General features: G+C 40.5%; 2 protein-coding genes across 3 annotated transcripts in view; both read right to left on the bottom strand.

Moving 5' to 3' along the window:
• Positions 1-12,120, bottom strand: part of VPS39 (VPS39 subunit of HOPS complex) — a 49,548-nt gene extending 37,428 nt beyond the window's left edge. The window contains exons 1-2 of the mRNA XM_044232064.1: positions 11,896-12,120; positions 4,001-4,066 (exon numbers count right to left, since the gene is read on the bottom strand). Coding sequence (XP_044087999.1) covers positions 4,001-4,066; positions 11,896-11,968 — 139 coding nt within the window. The 5' untranslated portion in view covers positions 11,969-12,120. The remainder of the gene's footprint in view (positions 1-4,000; positions 4,067-11,895) is intronic.
• Positions 12,121-14,409: 2,289 nt separating this feature from the next.
• TMEM87A (transmembrane protein 87A) overlaps positions 14,410-17,673 on the bottom strand; it is a 44,851-nt gene continuing 41,587 nt past the window's right edge. For both annotated transcript variants that reach the window (XM_044231842.1, XM_044231843.1), the window contains exon 20: positions 14,410-15,661. In XM_044231842.1, the coding sequence (XP_044087777.1) occupies positions 15,620-15,661 (42 nt within the window). In that variant the 3' untranslated portion in view covers positions 14,410-15,619. The remainder of the gene's footprint in view (positions 15,662-17,673) is intronic.

Here is a 17,673-nt window from a genome sequence, read left to right as displayed (position 1 = left end):
AAGTCCCATGGTGAACCCATCACAGGGCATGAACAATCAGCACCAGGGTTCCAAGTCATATTGGCACTAATATTATCAGTTTGAGACTACATTATGTTGAGAGTTACTCTTCTGGTCTAGTTTTCAATTCCTTACCATTTATACAGAAATGACCTATCAAACAAATCACTTTATCATAGCATTTAGTATCTGAAGCTACAAAGAACTGCTCATCTGTTGGGTAAAGAATATTAAGCTCTCTTATCTCCCTGTCCTGCACAGTATCTGAGCCTAGAGTGGACAGTGAAATCATGGTTGTCAAATGCTGAATAAAATCCAAGGCTAGCTTAATTTTTAAATTATAGTCTAATAAGTGTCAAAATAGAAATATTTTGGATCACTACGTTTGTATCCTTAGGGCAAATTCCCAGCAGTGCAATTGCTGGGCCATACGGCAGTTCTATTTTCAACATTTTGAGGAACCTCCATGCTGTTTTCCAGAGTGGTTGCACCAGCTTGCATTCCCACCAACAGTGTAGGAGGGTTCCCCTTTCTCCGCATCCTCGCCAGCATCTCTCATTTCCTGACTTGTTGATTTTAGCCATTCTGACTGGTGTGAGGTGATATCTCATTGTGGTTTTGATTTGTATTTCCCTGATGCCGAGTGATATGGAGCACTTTTTCATGTGTCTGTTGGCCATCTGGATGTCTTCTTTGCAGAAACGTCTGTTCATGTCCTCTGCCCATTTCTTGATTGGATTATTTGTTCTTTGGGTGTTGAGTTTGTTAAGTTCTTTATAGATTTTGGACACTAGTCCTTTATCTGATATGTCGTTTGCAAATATCTTCTCCCATTCTGTCAGTTGTCTTTTGGTTTTGTTAACTGTTTCCTTTGCTGTGCAAAAGCTTTTGATTTTGATGAAATCCCAAAAGTTCATTTTTGCCCTTGCTTCCCTTGCCTTTGGCGATGTTCCTAGGAAGATGTTGCTGCGGCTGAGGTCGAAGAGGTTGCTGCCTGTGTTCTCCTCAAGGATTTTGATGGATTCCTTTCTCACATTGAGGTCCTTAATCCATTTTGAATCTATTTTTGTGTGTGGTGTAAGGAAATGGTCCAATTTCATTTTTCTGCACGTGGCTGTCCAATTTTCCCAACACCATTTATTGAAGAGGGTGTCTTTTTTCCATTGGACATTCTTTCCTGCTTTGTCGAAGATTAGTTGACCATAGAGTTGAGGGTCTATTTCTGGGCTCTCTATTCTGTTCCATTGGTCTATGTGTCTGTTTTTGTGCCAGTACCATGCTGTCTTGATGATGACAGCTTTGTAATAAAGCTTGAAGTCCGGAATTGTGATGCCACCAACTTTGGCTTTGTTTTTCAATATCCCTTTGGCTATTCGAGGTCTTTTCTGGTTCCATATAAATTTTAAAATTATTTGTTCCATTTCTTTGAAAAAGATGGATGGTACTTTGATAGGAATTGCATTAAATGTGTAGATTGCTTTAGGTAGCATAGACATTTTCACAATATTTATTCTTCCAATCCAGGAGCATGGAAAAGGGGCACGTGCACCGGAATGTTTATAGCAGCAATGTCCACAATAGCCAAACTATGGAAAGAACCTAGATGTCCATCAACAGATGAATGGATCAAGAAGATGTGGTATATATACACAATGGAATACTATGCAGCCATCAAAAGAAACGAAATCTTGCCATTTGCGACAACATGGATGGAACTAGAGCGTATCATGCTTAGCGAAATAAGTCAAGCGGAGAAAGACAACTATCATATGATCTCCCTGATATGAGGGAGTGGTGATGCAACATGGGGGCTTAAGTGGGTAGGAGAAGAATCCATGAAACAAGATGGGATAGGGAGGGAGACAAACCATAAGTGACTCTTAATCTCACGAAACAAACTGTGGGTTGCTGGGGGGAGGGGGGTTGGGAGAAGGGGGGTAGGGTTATGGACATTGGGGAGGGTATGTGCTTTTGGGTAAATTGGAAGGGGAGATGAACCATGAGAGACTGTGGACTCTGAAAAACAATCTGAGGGGTTTGAGGTGGCGGGGGGGTGGGGGGTTGGGGTACCAGGTGGTGGGTATTGTGGAGGGCACGGCTTGCATGGAGCACTGGGTGTGGTGAAAAAATAATGAATACTGTTTTTCTGAAAATAAATAAATTGGAAAAAAAAAAAAAAGAAAAGAAATATTTTGGCCCTGAGAACTAGAGATTTATAGCAAGGGCAAGCAAAGTGCTGCCCTGGGGTCAAATCCAGCCCTTGACATGTCTTTATAAATAAAGTTTTGTTGGAACACAGCCACGCCACTCCTTTGCATAGGGTCTATGGCTGTTTTTTGCTGAAATAGCAAAGTTGGAAGTCACAACAGAGATCTCAGAGCTTACGAAGCCTAAACTATTTATTTTTTGGCCCTTTCTGGGTTAAGTTTACTGACCCCTGATTTAAAGGAAAGCTGAAAAACTTAGAAATGAAATATACCCTCTGCTGGTTTCTCTTCTGAACAGGTGCCTTCCTCTTCCCTACTCCACTGGTGATAGGTAGCAGAATACATCCCCCCAAATTATGCCACTTTGGGATAAGGATTATTTTGAGCTGAAGGCAACTGGGAAGAAGCAGATAAAGAAAGGCTCTCTCCCTCCCTCTAATTTGCCTAAAAACAGAACATACATTTATAAAGGTGTCCCTCCTCCACTTTTTACCAAGGACAGCATTTAATCAGCAGAGATAGCTCTAGACCCTTATCAGCCTAGAGAGGACACCAGGACAATCTATTAACAAACTTTACTTACTCATCCTTATTCCATTAGTTCCCCCATTTGTCTGCCTTTTAACAGTTTGCCATCCTAGAAACTCAAAGTCCTTTTCCTTTGTCTTAACCACTTTTCTAAAAATTTGTTGTTGTTTGTTAAGATGCTATATAAACCCAAATTCCAACCATAACCCCTTTGTGTTACCCATGTCTGAGTGCTCCCATGTGTATGTGTAATACATGTTAATACACTTGTTTTTCTCTTGTTAATCTGTCTTTTGTCAGTCCAATTTACATGTTCCCACCCAAGGAACCTAAAATGAGTAGAATGAAATTCCCCTCCACATGCCCTAGGAAGATGCCCTTTTTTCCCATGTTACCCTTGCTCCAGGTTCCAAAAGGAAGTGTCTATTTCCAATCTTACTTTAAGCTATTTACTACAGAAAGTTTATTGGGTTGAAAGGCATGAAATTTTGTTTTTCCTAATATAGTCAAATAATGACAATTTCATATGGTTCAACACACTCTGGCATTAACAGCAGATTTCTAAAGACTCTGTAGCTCCAATGTATATTATCCCAAACCATCAATTTTCCATAAAGAGACTATAGAAATAAAATCAGGAAAAGGAAGTGTGGTGCTTTTTTCCCTCCAAAAGAGGAAACCCTAACAAAATAAATTTCAAATACTTTAGTTATTAATCTACATTTTTACTAACAAAGTCACATCTGATTGGAGCTTTACTTTTCAAAATCCTTGCATCTGACCCTGACAATTTTGTGAGATAGACAGTTTACAGAAGAGGAAAATGACAAAGGAAAGGACCTACTCAGTCATTTGGCCAAGAAGAAGGAAAGCTGGGCCCAAACCTGGGCCTCCTCTCCTAGTCCACCCCTCACAAGTTAACAAAAGTTGTGGTTCCTCCTACTACCACATCATTCATGCAGAAATCTATTCACACCAGTAATACTTCTTATTTCTGACAGTGACTCTCCTGTAAGCAAAGAGAGGAGGAATACTCAACTGCACCTACCAGATCAGGATAGGGGAACCGAAAAACAGAAAAAAAAAAAACAAAAATGCCAGAGATTTTCTCATGCTTCTCCCTACTTTCCCATGTACTACTCTCAACCCCCATCATTTTTAAAGGGCCAGGAATCACTGATTTCACAGCGGTATACTGGCCGACCATCACAATTTTTTGCATGAGTAGTAAGTCACTCTCTTGAGGCTGGAGAGCTGCCACTTACCAGTGTCCTTCCGGATCCTATAGAGAAGAAGATGTCCTTGTTTGGTGCCAACAAGAAGCCATTCCTCTGGAAGAGAAAAGAGTGGAGAAAAAGGTCAGTCAGCTTTAGTAAAACCCTATTTCCTTTTTTTTTTTTTTTTAAAGATTTTATTTATTTATTTGACAGAGAGAAATCACAAGCAGGCAGAGGCAGGCAGAGAGAGAGGAGGAAGCAGACTCCCTGCTGAGCAGAGAGCCCGATGCGGGACTCGATCCCAGGACCCTGAGATCATGACCTGAGCCGAAGGCAGTGGCTTAACCCACTGAGCCACCCAGGCGCCCCAGTAAAACCCTATTTCTTGAGCTGGGGCTTGTAATCAGAAATCAAACGGGCCAGAAAATGAGTTGCTTTTGATAGCAGGTGTTTTGCAAAGCTAAGGACTATTTATATTCAAGAAATGTTTGAGAAGCAACCCATCAAAAAAAAGTATCATTACCAGACATATTAGAGAATAAAAAATGTCCTTGCCTTCAGTGTTTCAAAATCAGACTGACCAAAAATAGGATACAGATTTATAAAATCATAAAATGGATAGTGTAAACATGAAACTAGGTAACTAATAGCAGAAACAAAACTAAACAGCACCCTTTAAAGGTTTAATGCTTTTACTTTAGGGAAAATAAGAAGTGCTGCCAATATTAAGCTTACAGAACTCATTATCTTAAATGATGGTCTAGCAGATATAAAAAGAAAGTGTTGACAAAGATGTGAAGAAATTGGAACCTTCACATGTTGTTGGCAGGAATATAAAATGGTGTGGTCATTCTGGAAAACAGTCTGGCAGTTCCCCAAAAGATTATACATAGAGTTGTCATGTGACCCAGCAATTCTACCCCTGGGCATATACACAAGAGAAATGAAAACATATGTCCACAGAAAACCTTGTATACAGATGTTCAGAGCAGCGGTATCTCTAACAGCTGAAAGTACATCAATTGACAGATGGATAAACAAAATGCTGCAAATCTATCCATACAATGGAATATTAACCAGCCATTAAAAGGAATGAAGTGCAGATACATGCTTATATAGGGATACATTCCTATATAACAGGGATGAACCTGACATTATTCTATATGAAAGAAGCCAGACGAAAAAGGCTACATATTTTATCACTCTATTTATATGAAATATCAGAGTAGCCAAATCTATAGAGTCAGATTAGTGGTTGTCTAAGGCTGATGGGTTTACAGGAAAATGGGGGAGTAAATACCAATGGGTATGGGGTTTTTCTTAGGGTGATGAAATGTTCTAAGACTGACTGTGGCAAGACTTGCACTGTACTAAAAAACCACTTAACTGTACATCTTAACTGGGTGAATTGTATGGTAGTTGAATTACATCTCAAAAAAGTTCTTATTAAAAAAAAGAAAACTGGGGCGCCTGGGTGGCTCAGTGGGTTAAAGCCTCTGCTTTCGGCTCAGGTCATGATCCCAGGGTCCTGGGATCGAGCCCCGCATTGGGCTCTCTGCTCAGCAGGGAGCCTGCTTCCTCCTCTCTCTCTGCCTGCCTCTCTGCCTACTTGTGATCTCTCTCTGTCAAATAAATAAATAAAATCTTTAAAAAAAAAAAAAAAGAAAGAAAGAAAACTGGTCTACGCCAGCGGTTCTTTGGTGTGTATCAGAATTAATTGAGGATTTGTTAAAACAGGTTGCTAGGCCCTGCCCTCAGTTTCCAATTCAGCGGTCTTGCAGTGGGCCTGAACACATCCATTTCTAACAAGTTCCCAGGTGATGGTAATGCTGCTGGTTCAAGGACTACATTTTGGGAGACACTGGTCTGTGCTAAAAGAGGCTCCAATAGGGTTTAAATAATTACCCTGTCAGATCTACATTAACTCATTCAGGGAAGTTAAGCATGTACAGATACTTCCTCAGCTTTTGGATACTATAAAAGGTTATTCATTCCTTTCATAAACTCTATTGATCCTCTTGGATAATGATACAAACAGATAAACTTTATTGAGCATGTATTGTGCTCCAGGAAATGCTAAGCACATATCACATGCTACTTCATTAATCCTCACAAGTATCCTTTGAGGTAAGTCCTTCTTATAAATCTCCATTTCACAGATGAGGAAGTTGAGGCCTAGGGTATAAGTAATTTGTCCAGAGTCATACATGTAGGAAGATGTGTGTAGAAGCGTCAGGATATAACCACAGGCTGTGATGCAATTACGAAGGCATCCTATGTCAAAAGAATGGGTGTTGGCCAGAGGTTGTCTGCAAGGCACTGGCTGTATTTATAAAAACAGGCCAGAGGCCACATCAGGAACATTTTTCCAGGTTGATGTGTTCAGTCTTCCAAAAAAGTAGTGATTCTGACTTCTCTTGTGTTTTAAAGCAAAGGCAGGACCCAGAAAGTGAGACAGAATGTGCTCTTAATAACATTAAGAGAAATCAAAAATAACACTGGCTCTAAAGGAATGTTGGAGATTTATGTTGGAGCAGAACACAGAAAACAAAGAAACAAGTTCACAATGCTTGCTCTGAAAAAGATATTGTGCTTAGAATTCTACTTATAGATATCACTGTACTGAGCAATTGAATACTGAAGTTGATTTCCAGGACACCCACTGCTATTTCAGATATAAATAATGAGGTGGAAGTTTTTTTTAACTCACTTATAACATACATAAAAATCTATAACCAAAAGGCCAAAAGAATATTCACCATCTTCCCCATTCTTCCCTCCCAACTCTGCTCCCCAAATCCCTACCAGCTCCTGTTTTCCTTTATCTCTTTTAACAGCCACATCTTAACACTCTGGTCTGCAATTCCTATCAATTTTAGCTCTAAAAGGTAGCTTGCAAAAGCCATATCCCAGCCCCTCCAGGGACCCCTGTGATGGCCTCAAATGGTCTCATTATATGTGTCTTTCCATGTTTGCTGTAGGTTACCTAGAGCACATCTGTAAGACTGTCAAACTGGTGCTTACATCCTCATGAGCACTAGCAAAATATGAAGTCAAACTCATAAGCATGACATTCAAAGATCTACTTTCCATTTTATTGAAATGTTTCCTTGCCAAGAGATGTTATTTATCAAATGTCTATTGGTCAGAAAACGGGATCAGATATATTCATTAAAATTTTTTAAAAAAATTTTTGAAGATATTTATTTATTTATTTGAGAGAGTGAGAGAAAGCATGACAAGGGAGAAGGTCAGAGGGAGAAGCAGACTCCCCATGGAGCTGGGAGACCGATGCAGGACTCGATTCCAGGACCCCAGGATCATGACGTGAGCTGAAGGAAGCCGCTTAACCAACTGAACCGCACATGAGCCCAAATTTAAAAATTTTTAATTGAGGTTTTATTTAATCTTTTTCACATGTTCATTTGAAGGTGCTAAGCGGGAAAACCACTTATACATATAAAGTATTTTCCTTTAAGTAGTAAAAGCACCACACACACATTACTAAGCCTCACACTCAAGGGAAAACAGCACATTACCCAGATGCACTCATGGCATACAACCTTGAAGAGGCTTGATTTGGTTAGAGAAGTCAGGGGTGGGGGGTGCCTGGGTAATTTTAGCCTGTTAAGCATCTGCCTTCTGCTCAGGTCATGATCCTGGAGTCCCAGGATGGAGCCTTATACGGGCTCCCTGCTCAGCAGAGAGCCTGCTTCTCCATCTGCTCCTCACCCCACTTCTGCTCTCTCTCTGTCTCTCTCTCTCTCTCAAATAAATAAAATCTTTGATAAAAAAAATTTTTTAATTAAAAAAAAAAAAAAGTCGGTGGGGGCTCAGGTGACCACAGGACCTGACCCATGTTTGGGCCTCCACAGTCTATGACATGTCATCATATAATACAATCATGGAGGCAAAGCACAGAGAATGAGAGGTTTGCAGAGCAGACACAGAATGGAATGGACAGTCCCTTCCGAGATTCAGTACAGCAAATCAGAAAGTGGGACATACTACAAAAACGGTGTAGTCTGTTGGTAACATATACATAAATAAATGTGAATCAGCCCTAGAAAACTTCTAACAGCCTAATGCTGAGCCACAAGGCTGGACTTTATTCCTCCTGCAGAATGAGTAAGTGCTGGGCCATCTTGCTAATAATTACCCTAATGAAACTTCGTCCAACTACAACCTAGTCCAAGCTCATGTGATAAACAGTTTCATTCCTGGCCCAACGCTGGCCACTGCAGGGAATACAGAAATGAAACAGGTAGTGGTCACTTCCCTTTTTGAGGTCATAGAGCAAAGAACAGTGTTTCTTTTTTTTTTTTTTTAAAGATTTTATTTATTTGACAGACAGAGATCACAAGTAGATGGAGAGACAGGCGGTGGGGGGGGAGGAGCAGGCTCTTTGCTGAGCAGAGAGCCCGATGCAGGGCTCGATCTCAGGACCCTGAGACCATGACCTGAGCTGAAGGCAGAGGATTAACCCACTGAGCCACTCAGGCACCCCAAGAACAGTGTTTCTTAAAGCATAAGCCTGTTTAGCTGCATCAGAATCACCTGAACTTATTAAAAATGCAAATTGCATAGTGCTGTTCCCAGAGATTCTGACACAATAGTTCTGCAGTGGTGACCTGAAACCCACATTTTTTAATTCAATTTTTAAATTCTATGACGCATCTATGTCGTTCCAATGCTAAAACGGTAGGAAGTCTAGCTTCCATCCTTGTCCACTCTCCTTTTTCTCCATCTGCTATAGGCAACCACCTTAGTCCTTTTTATCCTACCGTTTCTTTGGAAAATAGAAGAATGAATGTGTAGACACACATACAGAGACACAGATACAAATGCACATCTGCATTTTTTTTTAACAGGTTCTGAATATATATTATATTTTGGGAACCGGGGTCCAGAATAAGACATGATTTACTGGATATGTGACCTTGGAAATATCACTCAGATTCTCAGGTTACTCCTCTGTAAAATGGAGATATTATTTCATAAAAGTTTAATAAGGATTAGTACTCAATAAATGGAATCTGTTACTATTAATATCAATTAATATTAATTCATTCATTCAAGAGATTTAATGAATACCATTATAAGGAACTATTCCAGGAACTACAAATAAAGCAATGTACAAACTAAGTTCCAGTTCTGAAGGAATTTATATTCTAATATGGAGAGAGACAATAATATAAAATAGCATTAGGTGACAATCCATGACAAGAAGAAAGATAAGGCTGAGTAAGAATAGCACCTTGTCTTTTATATAGCATCATTAGAAAAGGTCTTGCTGATTTATGTGACACTTCAGCAGACACCCGAAGGAAATGAGAAATGAGTTCTGTAATATTTAGAGCAAGAGAGTGCCAGGCAGAGGAAAAGAACAAGCACAGAAGCCCCGAGGTAGGTACGTGCTTTGTGTGTTATGGAACAAGGAAGACTGTGACTAGTAGAACGGAGCAGGAGCTAAGAGCATAGATGGGGTAGATGAGAGGAAGCTACCACAGGCCTGATGATGTCAGATGTAGAAAGCACAGAAAGAACTTTGGAACTTATTCTAGTTGTGACAGGAAGCTACTGAAGGGTTCTGAGTAGAGGAGAGATGCAATCAGATCCAGTTTTCAAGGGATCACTCTTCCTCTGTGTGGATAAAAGACTAAAAGTGGCACAGTGACAAACACAGGGTGTTCAGTCAGAGGACTACTACAGTAATTCAGATGAGAGAGGTGGTGCTTTCAGCAGAATAGAAATAGTGCAGATGGAGACAAGTGACTGAATTCTAGACTTCACCTGGAGGTGAAGCAGATAAGGTTTGCAGACAGATTGGATGTGGTGTATAAGAGAAGTGAAGAATGGCTCCAAAATCATCAGCAAAAAATGGGAACAGAAATGTCATTTGCTGAGATGTGGGATACAGGGGGACAAACGTGTTTTGGAAGAGTGGAATCAAGAACCATTATGGTCATGCCATTAGACATCCATTTGAAGGTGCTGAAAAGGCAGCTAAATTCTATAACTGGAGTTTAGGGAGAAGTCATCATCATCATCAGTATCCCCATTTCCATTTCCCAAGAGATGGATTATGGTGCCTCTTAAATATTGTCTGGCCCTGCGTGATCTGGCTTTGGGAGGTTCCTGGATGAATTTTAGGTAAAAGGGGTAACAACTAGATATACCAATATTCACTGCTGCTTAAGTCTGAAAACAGCTTTGAGTCAAGAGGTGGTAAACAGCCTCTTGCAGCCCAATACCTACCACAGCATCCTAGAAGGTAAAAGCATTTCTCCTGTAGGCTGGGAGATGAAGGTAGAAAAAACTACCTAGCATTTCAAAACTATCTTTCTGAAAAGCTCAAGTACAGGGAATCTTTATAGTGTGACAAAGTGGACTGGTGAGAGGATAAGATACATGTACTACTAGTTCCATAGTGTATCAGTCAAGGATTATGGCAAGCTAAGTAAAGCATGTTAAGCAGCTGCATTCACCCTTTCCAGAAGCATATGTCCTAGGCTGAGCTGGGTACCCCTCCTCCATGTTTCTATAATAGGCAGCATATGCCTCCAGTATCATTTATCTTGTATCATAATCTGTTATGACTTTGTCCCTCACTGTGTGTCCTAGGAGCACAAGCACTGTTTCTTATTCATCCCTTTATCCTTGTTTTCAGCAGAGAAACTGCGCCATATAGGCATTTAGTATATATCTGATGAAGAATTAGAGGAATGTGTCCCTTTGTGCAGTGTCAAGTCTTTCATTTTTTAAATTTCTTTTTCTCCTCTATTTATTTTTGATCTTTGCTAAGCACTTAATAACAGAAAATGGAGGTTTTCTTGAGATATTCAGAGGAAGCAAGATTGTCTCTTTAACCCAAGGGACTAGGACAGCTTACTGTGGAGGCATGATTTTAAAGAAGCCCAGGGCTGCTAGAAGCAAGACTGTGTACATTAACATGAAGACCTGTAGTGAAAGCACCCTACTGAAAAGGCTGTGAAGAACTCTGCAAGACTGCCTGTGTGGCAATGTTCATAAACAGAAAATGCCAGGCACCACCAGATTCCATCAGGCGCATCTTGGGTACCTAGCTCAGTATAAGATCTGATGAAGCGTTCTGAGACAACTTTTCATGGCCCTTATTTCTAGTACCTGGACATTAACAAGAAAGACTGAAATTATTTGTTTGGTCTTTGGTGACTATTATCAGACACAACCACTCTAAAAGTATAAGGTTCATAATTAAGAGTCAAGGTTTAGACCCCTGAAACCATTTCTATTCTAGAGCATACAAGAGATGCCTGACCCTGCTTTCTGTACTGGCCAATCCCAAGAGGATCACACAAATTTTTAATAGGTTAGATTTCATGACTGCCTCGAATGATGCTCTTCTGCCCACATAGTTAAGTAGCTTGGTCACTTTGAATATAAGGCAGTCAGCCACTTGGCTAGACTGAGTTTAGAACAACAACGTGAATTAACTACAATAATAGTAAGTGAACGATGAGTGACCACCAAGGAAAAAAGGCATATGGTGTTAACGCATTTAGTGCCCCTAAAATAGTGTTGTTTTTCATCTAGAAAACAACAGAATCATCCGGGCAAGTTCAAGCCCCGGGCAAGTTGAAAACTCCCCACTGCTTGCCCCTCCAAACTGAGGACTTATTGGGTCTCGAAAGGAGCCAAAGCTCAGTACAGTTAATAAGAAAAGCTCAACCTTCAACTCTGTACCGAAAGCAAGAGTAAACGTACTTAAAATGACTGGGTTTCGGGACTGCCCCAACAGTCCCACTGCGCTCGGTGTAAATGCCCTCCCTCATCCCAGGTCTTTCGGACAGTGTCCGACAGGAGTTTATACAGCCAGATGCCCGTCCACTTCCCCAGCCTTGTGAAAGGTCGGAACAACCTCTGCGCCGACCCCGCCTCGGCCCCTGGAACCCTCAGCTCACCCCAGGCAGCCAGACAGTCGATCTGCAGAGGAAGCTTTTCTAGGATCGGCACAGGCTCGAAGGCGTCGTGCATGGCGGCGAGCAGTCACTTCAGCAGCCTCACCCGTAATGGGTCGGGCCCGGCCAGGCCTCGGCCGGGAACCAGCCCAGTGGAAGGGCCAACCGTGATGCTGGACCGGGATCCCACCTACAGGCCATACGACAACACAGCCATCAACACCGGACTTCCTGCCGGGCTAAGCCCGCCTTTTCCGCAGCAGAAACCCCGCCCCTTCCGCCCCAGCCTCTAACGCGCCTTCGAGGAATGCTGTGGCATTTGGACCTCCACCTCTACTGGGGACCCAGAGCCTCTCTGTCATGGAGCCGACTAGCAATGGGGGTTAACAAAAAAGCGTGGCGGGCGGGGGGCGGGTGGCTAGTTCTTAAAACTGCCTCAGGCAGTGTAGCATGGTGGTTAACTCGGGCTTTGGCTTGCTAGCCTGGATGGCTAATTTCTGCCCTTTAGGAAATTAGCTGTGACGTTTAATCAATCTCCAGAAGCTTTGTTTTCTTATCTGCAAACGGCTGGTAGTGTTCCATACTAACTTAGCGCTGTGGGCGCTTAGCAACTCCTGACCCACTCTAAACACCCAGTAAATGGTTTTTGGATTACCATTATAATCACAATCTTACCCTTTTTTAAAGGTTCCAGGGCAGTAGTTCTCAAAGTGTGGTCCCTAGACCAGTAGCATCAACACCACCTGGTAACTTAGAAATGCAGTCTTGGGCCTCATTCCTGACTTACTGAATCAGAATATGGTGGTGGGGAGGATAGGGGTAGGTAGCAGCAGTATGTACTTTACTAAGTCCCCAAAGTGAGTCCATGCACTTTAAAATTTGGAAAACCACTGCAATAATGATACAACCCCCCCCCAACCCCCGCCAAGCATCCGCAGGAAATAGGAGGTAGGTCATAAAAGCAAGCATTTGGGTCTAAAGCAAAAATGTAAATGAAAAAAGGGGTGAGTCTATGATAAGTTAAAAAAAAAAAAAAAAAAAAAGAACGCCTGGGTGAGTCAAGTCAGTTAAGAGTTTGCCTTCAGCTCAGGTCATGATCCTGGGATCTTGGGGTCCTGGGATCCAATACCACATCTGTATCCAGCTCCTTGCTCAGCAGGGTGCCCACTTCTGCCTTTGCCAGCTGTTCTCCCTGCTTGTGCTCCTTTCTTCATCTCTCTCTCTCTCTCTGACAAATAAATAAAGTCTTTAAAAAAGTAAATAAATAGGTACTTGGATGGCTCAGTCGTTGAGCATCTGCCTTCCACTCTGGTGATTCCAGGGTCCTGGGATCGAGCCCCACATTGGGCTCCCTGCTTGGCTGGAAGCCTGCTTTCCCCTCTCCCTCTCCCCCTGTTTGTGTTCCCTCTACCACTGTTTTTCTCTCTGGCAAATAAATAAAATCTTTAAAATAAATAAACAAACAAAATAAAATAGCCTCAGGTACCTGGGTGGCTAGGTTGAGCAACTGCCCTCAGCTCAGGTCATGATCCTGGAGTTCCAGGATCAATTCCTGCATCGGGCTCCCTGCTCAGTGGGGAGTCTGCTTTTCCCTCTGTCCCTCCCCTCCCTCTCGTGCTCTCTCTCTCACAAATAAATAAATAAAATATATATTTTTTAAATGGACTTGGTCAGTTTATTTATTCCACCCCCCCTTCATCTTCATACAATGGCAGTTTCTTCACTTGTAAATTAGGATAGTTGTCCCATCTTTACCAAATGTTATTTCTGGTAATCCAGTGAAATATTTTCAAGGTGTTAATACTAACACAAAAATTGCTAAATAAATCAAGTGTTATGGCTGATTTTCACCACATAAAATAAACACCTCGAAAATTTAGAATTGCCAGCTGCTGTACTGGAAGAAGGCCTAATACCTAATAGTTTCAGGCCCAAGGACTAAGAACTAAATAGATCTATGTGATACTATAACTTACTTCTGAACCAGTTTTAAGAAATGATACACTGTATCTAATCACAGTGACATGACCCATTAAGAGAAAGCAGAGAGAATTATCAAGTCTACATAATTTACTTTACACTCCTGCTTAACACAGCGATTTTTCCCCTAAAGTCAACATCTAACCACCATCAAAAAATATTTGACCAACCATCTTGCTGCATTATAACTATTTTTCACTTGCTAAGTTTCAGTATGGAAGAAGAGAAGCACACAGTAGTACCACTAGCCTTTTGCTAGTGGGTTAACCTGAGAATACAGTCAGCCCTTCATATTGTTCCTTAGAGATACTGCCTAGGTGATTTTTTTCTTTTTTAAATAACCATAGCAAACAGCTATAGAAAGATTTTAAAACACTTTCACTATTGTATGAGTTAGTGAAGACTATGGTCATGTGGTCACTGGTTTCATAATTAGATGATGTAGAACAAAAACCATGAAAGGAAAATTCCCACAAGAGTTTAGGAAGAAGGGTCTTTAGAGACAAATCTGGGAAAAAAATGAGGAAGATATATTAATTTTGTTAAAATTTTTTTATATTAAAAAGTGGCATGAACTTTTTATGTAGAACAAAAATCTCGGGAAGGCAAAATTGGACAAAACCATTAAAACAGAAAAATAGTGCTTCAAATGAATCCCATCACCTTGTGATGTCTCTTATAAAGTCTCTAAACCAACACCAGGTGTAAGAACAGTCAATCCTAAAGAATGAGCAGCAGTCCAGGGCCTCCACACTACTTCATGCAGGAAAAACTGTTTCAGTTAAGCCAGAAGGACCTTTTTCCTTTGTATTAGCTCCGCTTAAGCACTACAGTTCCTTGAGCAGGGCGCTCACTCACAAGCACTTAGATGGAGTGCCTCTTTGCATCTAGTGCAACACCCAGTGAATAGCATGAAGGCAAACAAAGCATTGCGTAGGGTTCCACAATGCCGCTGCCCTTGGAGGCTTACAAAACAGTAGTTAAAAGTTCTGGAGTGTGCACCACATTGCCAGCAATGGGATGTGTCACAAAAGCAGATGTCAAGAGTTAAGCTAATATTTCTCTCTAAAGTACATCTGAAATAGAAAAATCTTTAATATACACCATTTGTAAACAAAATTGCACTTGATTTTTTTTAAATGATCTGAATCATACTGTAACAGGTTTCTCTCTTGTACGCTCTTCTTTCTGTTTTAAATCACCAAAAGAACCATCGCTCCAGAAGTCAGGACTCTTTTTGTCTCGAAACCACCTCTGCGAGATATAACCTTGGCTTCTCAGGAAATGGAAAAATAATTAACAATTTCCCCCATCACCTATGTAACTCCCTAAATAAATAAAAATTATAGGCAGTTGCTCCTGGAGATTACATATTATGGCGTTGATGTCACAGTTCTTTAGAAGATGTTAAACTTTTTAGTTTGATAGATTAAACAATTCAAACATTATAGAAGGCTCAGGAACAACACACGTAAGTTGCATAAACATCCATGTCAGGGTATGGGAAGGAAAGGGGCATCAATGTTGTACATAAAACACTTGTAGATTTTTCTCATCCTATGAACTTGTTTTCAGTAAGATGTTCTCCTTGTTCTGACACCTCTCACCAGCTCCAATGCACAAAGGTCAAGGAACAGATCAGGTTTCACTGCCTCCTTTAATTCCATGGAGGAGTGTAGAAGATTAACACAGAAGCTGATTTCTTCCCAGATACTGCCATCTTCAACTGCACATCTTCCCATTTTTTTTACTCCATTTTGGACCTTTCAAAGTGTGTAATCATTCGTTCCTAAGGTAAAAAAGAGGAAGTTTTTTTCTAAGCATTTTAAATGGGTCTACGTTCCAAATGTCTTCTACAAAGATCACACACCCACACCCACACACACACACACACACACATATTTCTGACAAGTACTTCTGTGTCCATTAACTAGACAGAAATAGTTCCTAACTGGGGCGCCTGGGTGGCTCAGCTGGATAAGCATCTGACTCTTAATTTCAGCTCAGGTCCTGATCTCAGGTCTGTGAGATCAAGCACTGCTTCACTTCAGGCTCCGCACTGAGTGTAGAGCCTGCTTAGGATTCTCTTTCTTATCACCCCAACCCACTTGCACTCTCTCTGAAAAAAAAAAAAAGACAGACAGAAATGGTCCTAACTATGAAGATTTTGAAACATATAGATGTCCAGGCCCCACCCAAGATTAACTGAATCAAAATCTCTAAGTTTCTGGACATTAAACCAAAGATTAAAAGGAACTATGTATTTCTGAGTCAAAGAAGAGAAAGAAATAAACATCTACTTCAGAGTAAACTTTAATGAAAATGTGTACCTCCTCTGATTCAAGAATGTAACTTGAAGAAAAAGTCAAGGATGTGGACAAAGATTTAGCCAGATACATTTCTACTGCAAAACTCAAAATTTTAACAAAATAGTTGAAAGAATTAAATGTCCAAAAATATAGGACTGCATAAACAAAATTATGGTATATGCTTATAATAAAATATTACATATTCATTTGTTTAAAAAAGCTCTAGAGATCTGTTGTACAACACTGTGCATATAATTAACACTTTGCACTTGAGAATAATTAATGGTAGATTTTATGTATTTTCATAATTTTTTTTAAAAAAACATGTTAAGGGGCATCTGGGTGGCTCAGTCTGTTGAGCATCCAATTCTTGGTTTGGGCTCAGTCATCTCAGGGTCATGAGACTAACCCCCACGTCAGGCTCTGCACTCAGTAGGGAATATGCTGGAAATTCTCTCTCTCCCTTGGCCCCCCTCCCAATTCATGCTCTTTCTAAAAACAACTAAATCTAAAAAAATGTAAAAATAAAAAGCATGTTAAAAATTATGTCCGATTAGAAACAGTATGGGGGTCCCTGGGTAGCTCAGACCATTAAGCATCTGCCTTCAGATCAAGTCATGATCCAGAGTCTTGGAATTGAGCCCCATGTTGGGTTCCTTACTCAGTGGAGGAGTCTGCTTCTCTCTCTCTCTCTGACCCTCCCCACCCCCATGTTCATGAGCATGTTTGCTCTCACTCTCAAATAAATACAATCTTAAAAAAAAAAAAGTATTTATAGTATGCCATTTCAATTAAGAAAATTAATTTACTACCATTAAATTTCTTTTCTTATATAATTTTTTACCTTAGAGTTAATATTTTTCATTTTTGTTTTGCTTCATTTGCTAAAAGCACACATCACATATCACATATACTGAACTTAGAACTGTAAATTTTTTTTCAAAATAATCAATTATATCAGCTAATCTATCCTTTTCACTTTTTTCCTTAGAACTACTCCTCCTGAAGCTCTCTGGTCTTCTCCATTGCGGACTGGATGCCCTCCAAGACTGTTGCCCAGCTATTACTCTCAGAGTTTCTTACATCATCTTGGGAGTTTATCCTTGCCTCTCTGTTGGGCCCTTTATTCCCTGGATCCCAAATCTTTTTCTTTTTAGTTCTCTCATTTTGTAAAGAACATTTTCTACTACTTTTCTGAGAAAGTACACGTAGGATATTAATTTATTTCCTGCATGACTAGAATCATCTTTATTTTGCCCTCATAACAATTTAGTTGAATATAAAATTCTACATTGAAAATAATTCTCCTCAAAATTCAAAGACATTGTTCTCCTATGTTCTAGCTTCCAAAGCTGAGGCTGAAGAGTCTGATGCTATTTTGATTCCCAGTCCTTTAAAATTTGTTTCTCTTATAGTTAGGTTCTTACTCAGTTCTTGAAAGGTTTTCACACAAGGAAATATGAATAGATGGGTGAAGTCACTATCACCAAAA

Source organism: Neovison vison, chromosome 13, assembly GCF_020171115.1.
Source record: "Neovison vison isolate M4711 chromosome 13, ASM_NN_V1, whole genome shotgun sequence".
Lineage (NCBI taxonomy): Eukaryota > Metazoa > Chordata > Mammalia > Carnivora > Mustelidae > Neogale > Neogale vison.
This window is presented reverse-complemented; position numbering and strand designations above follow the sequence as displayed.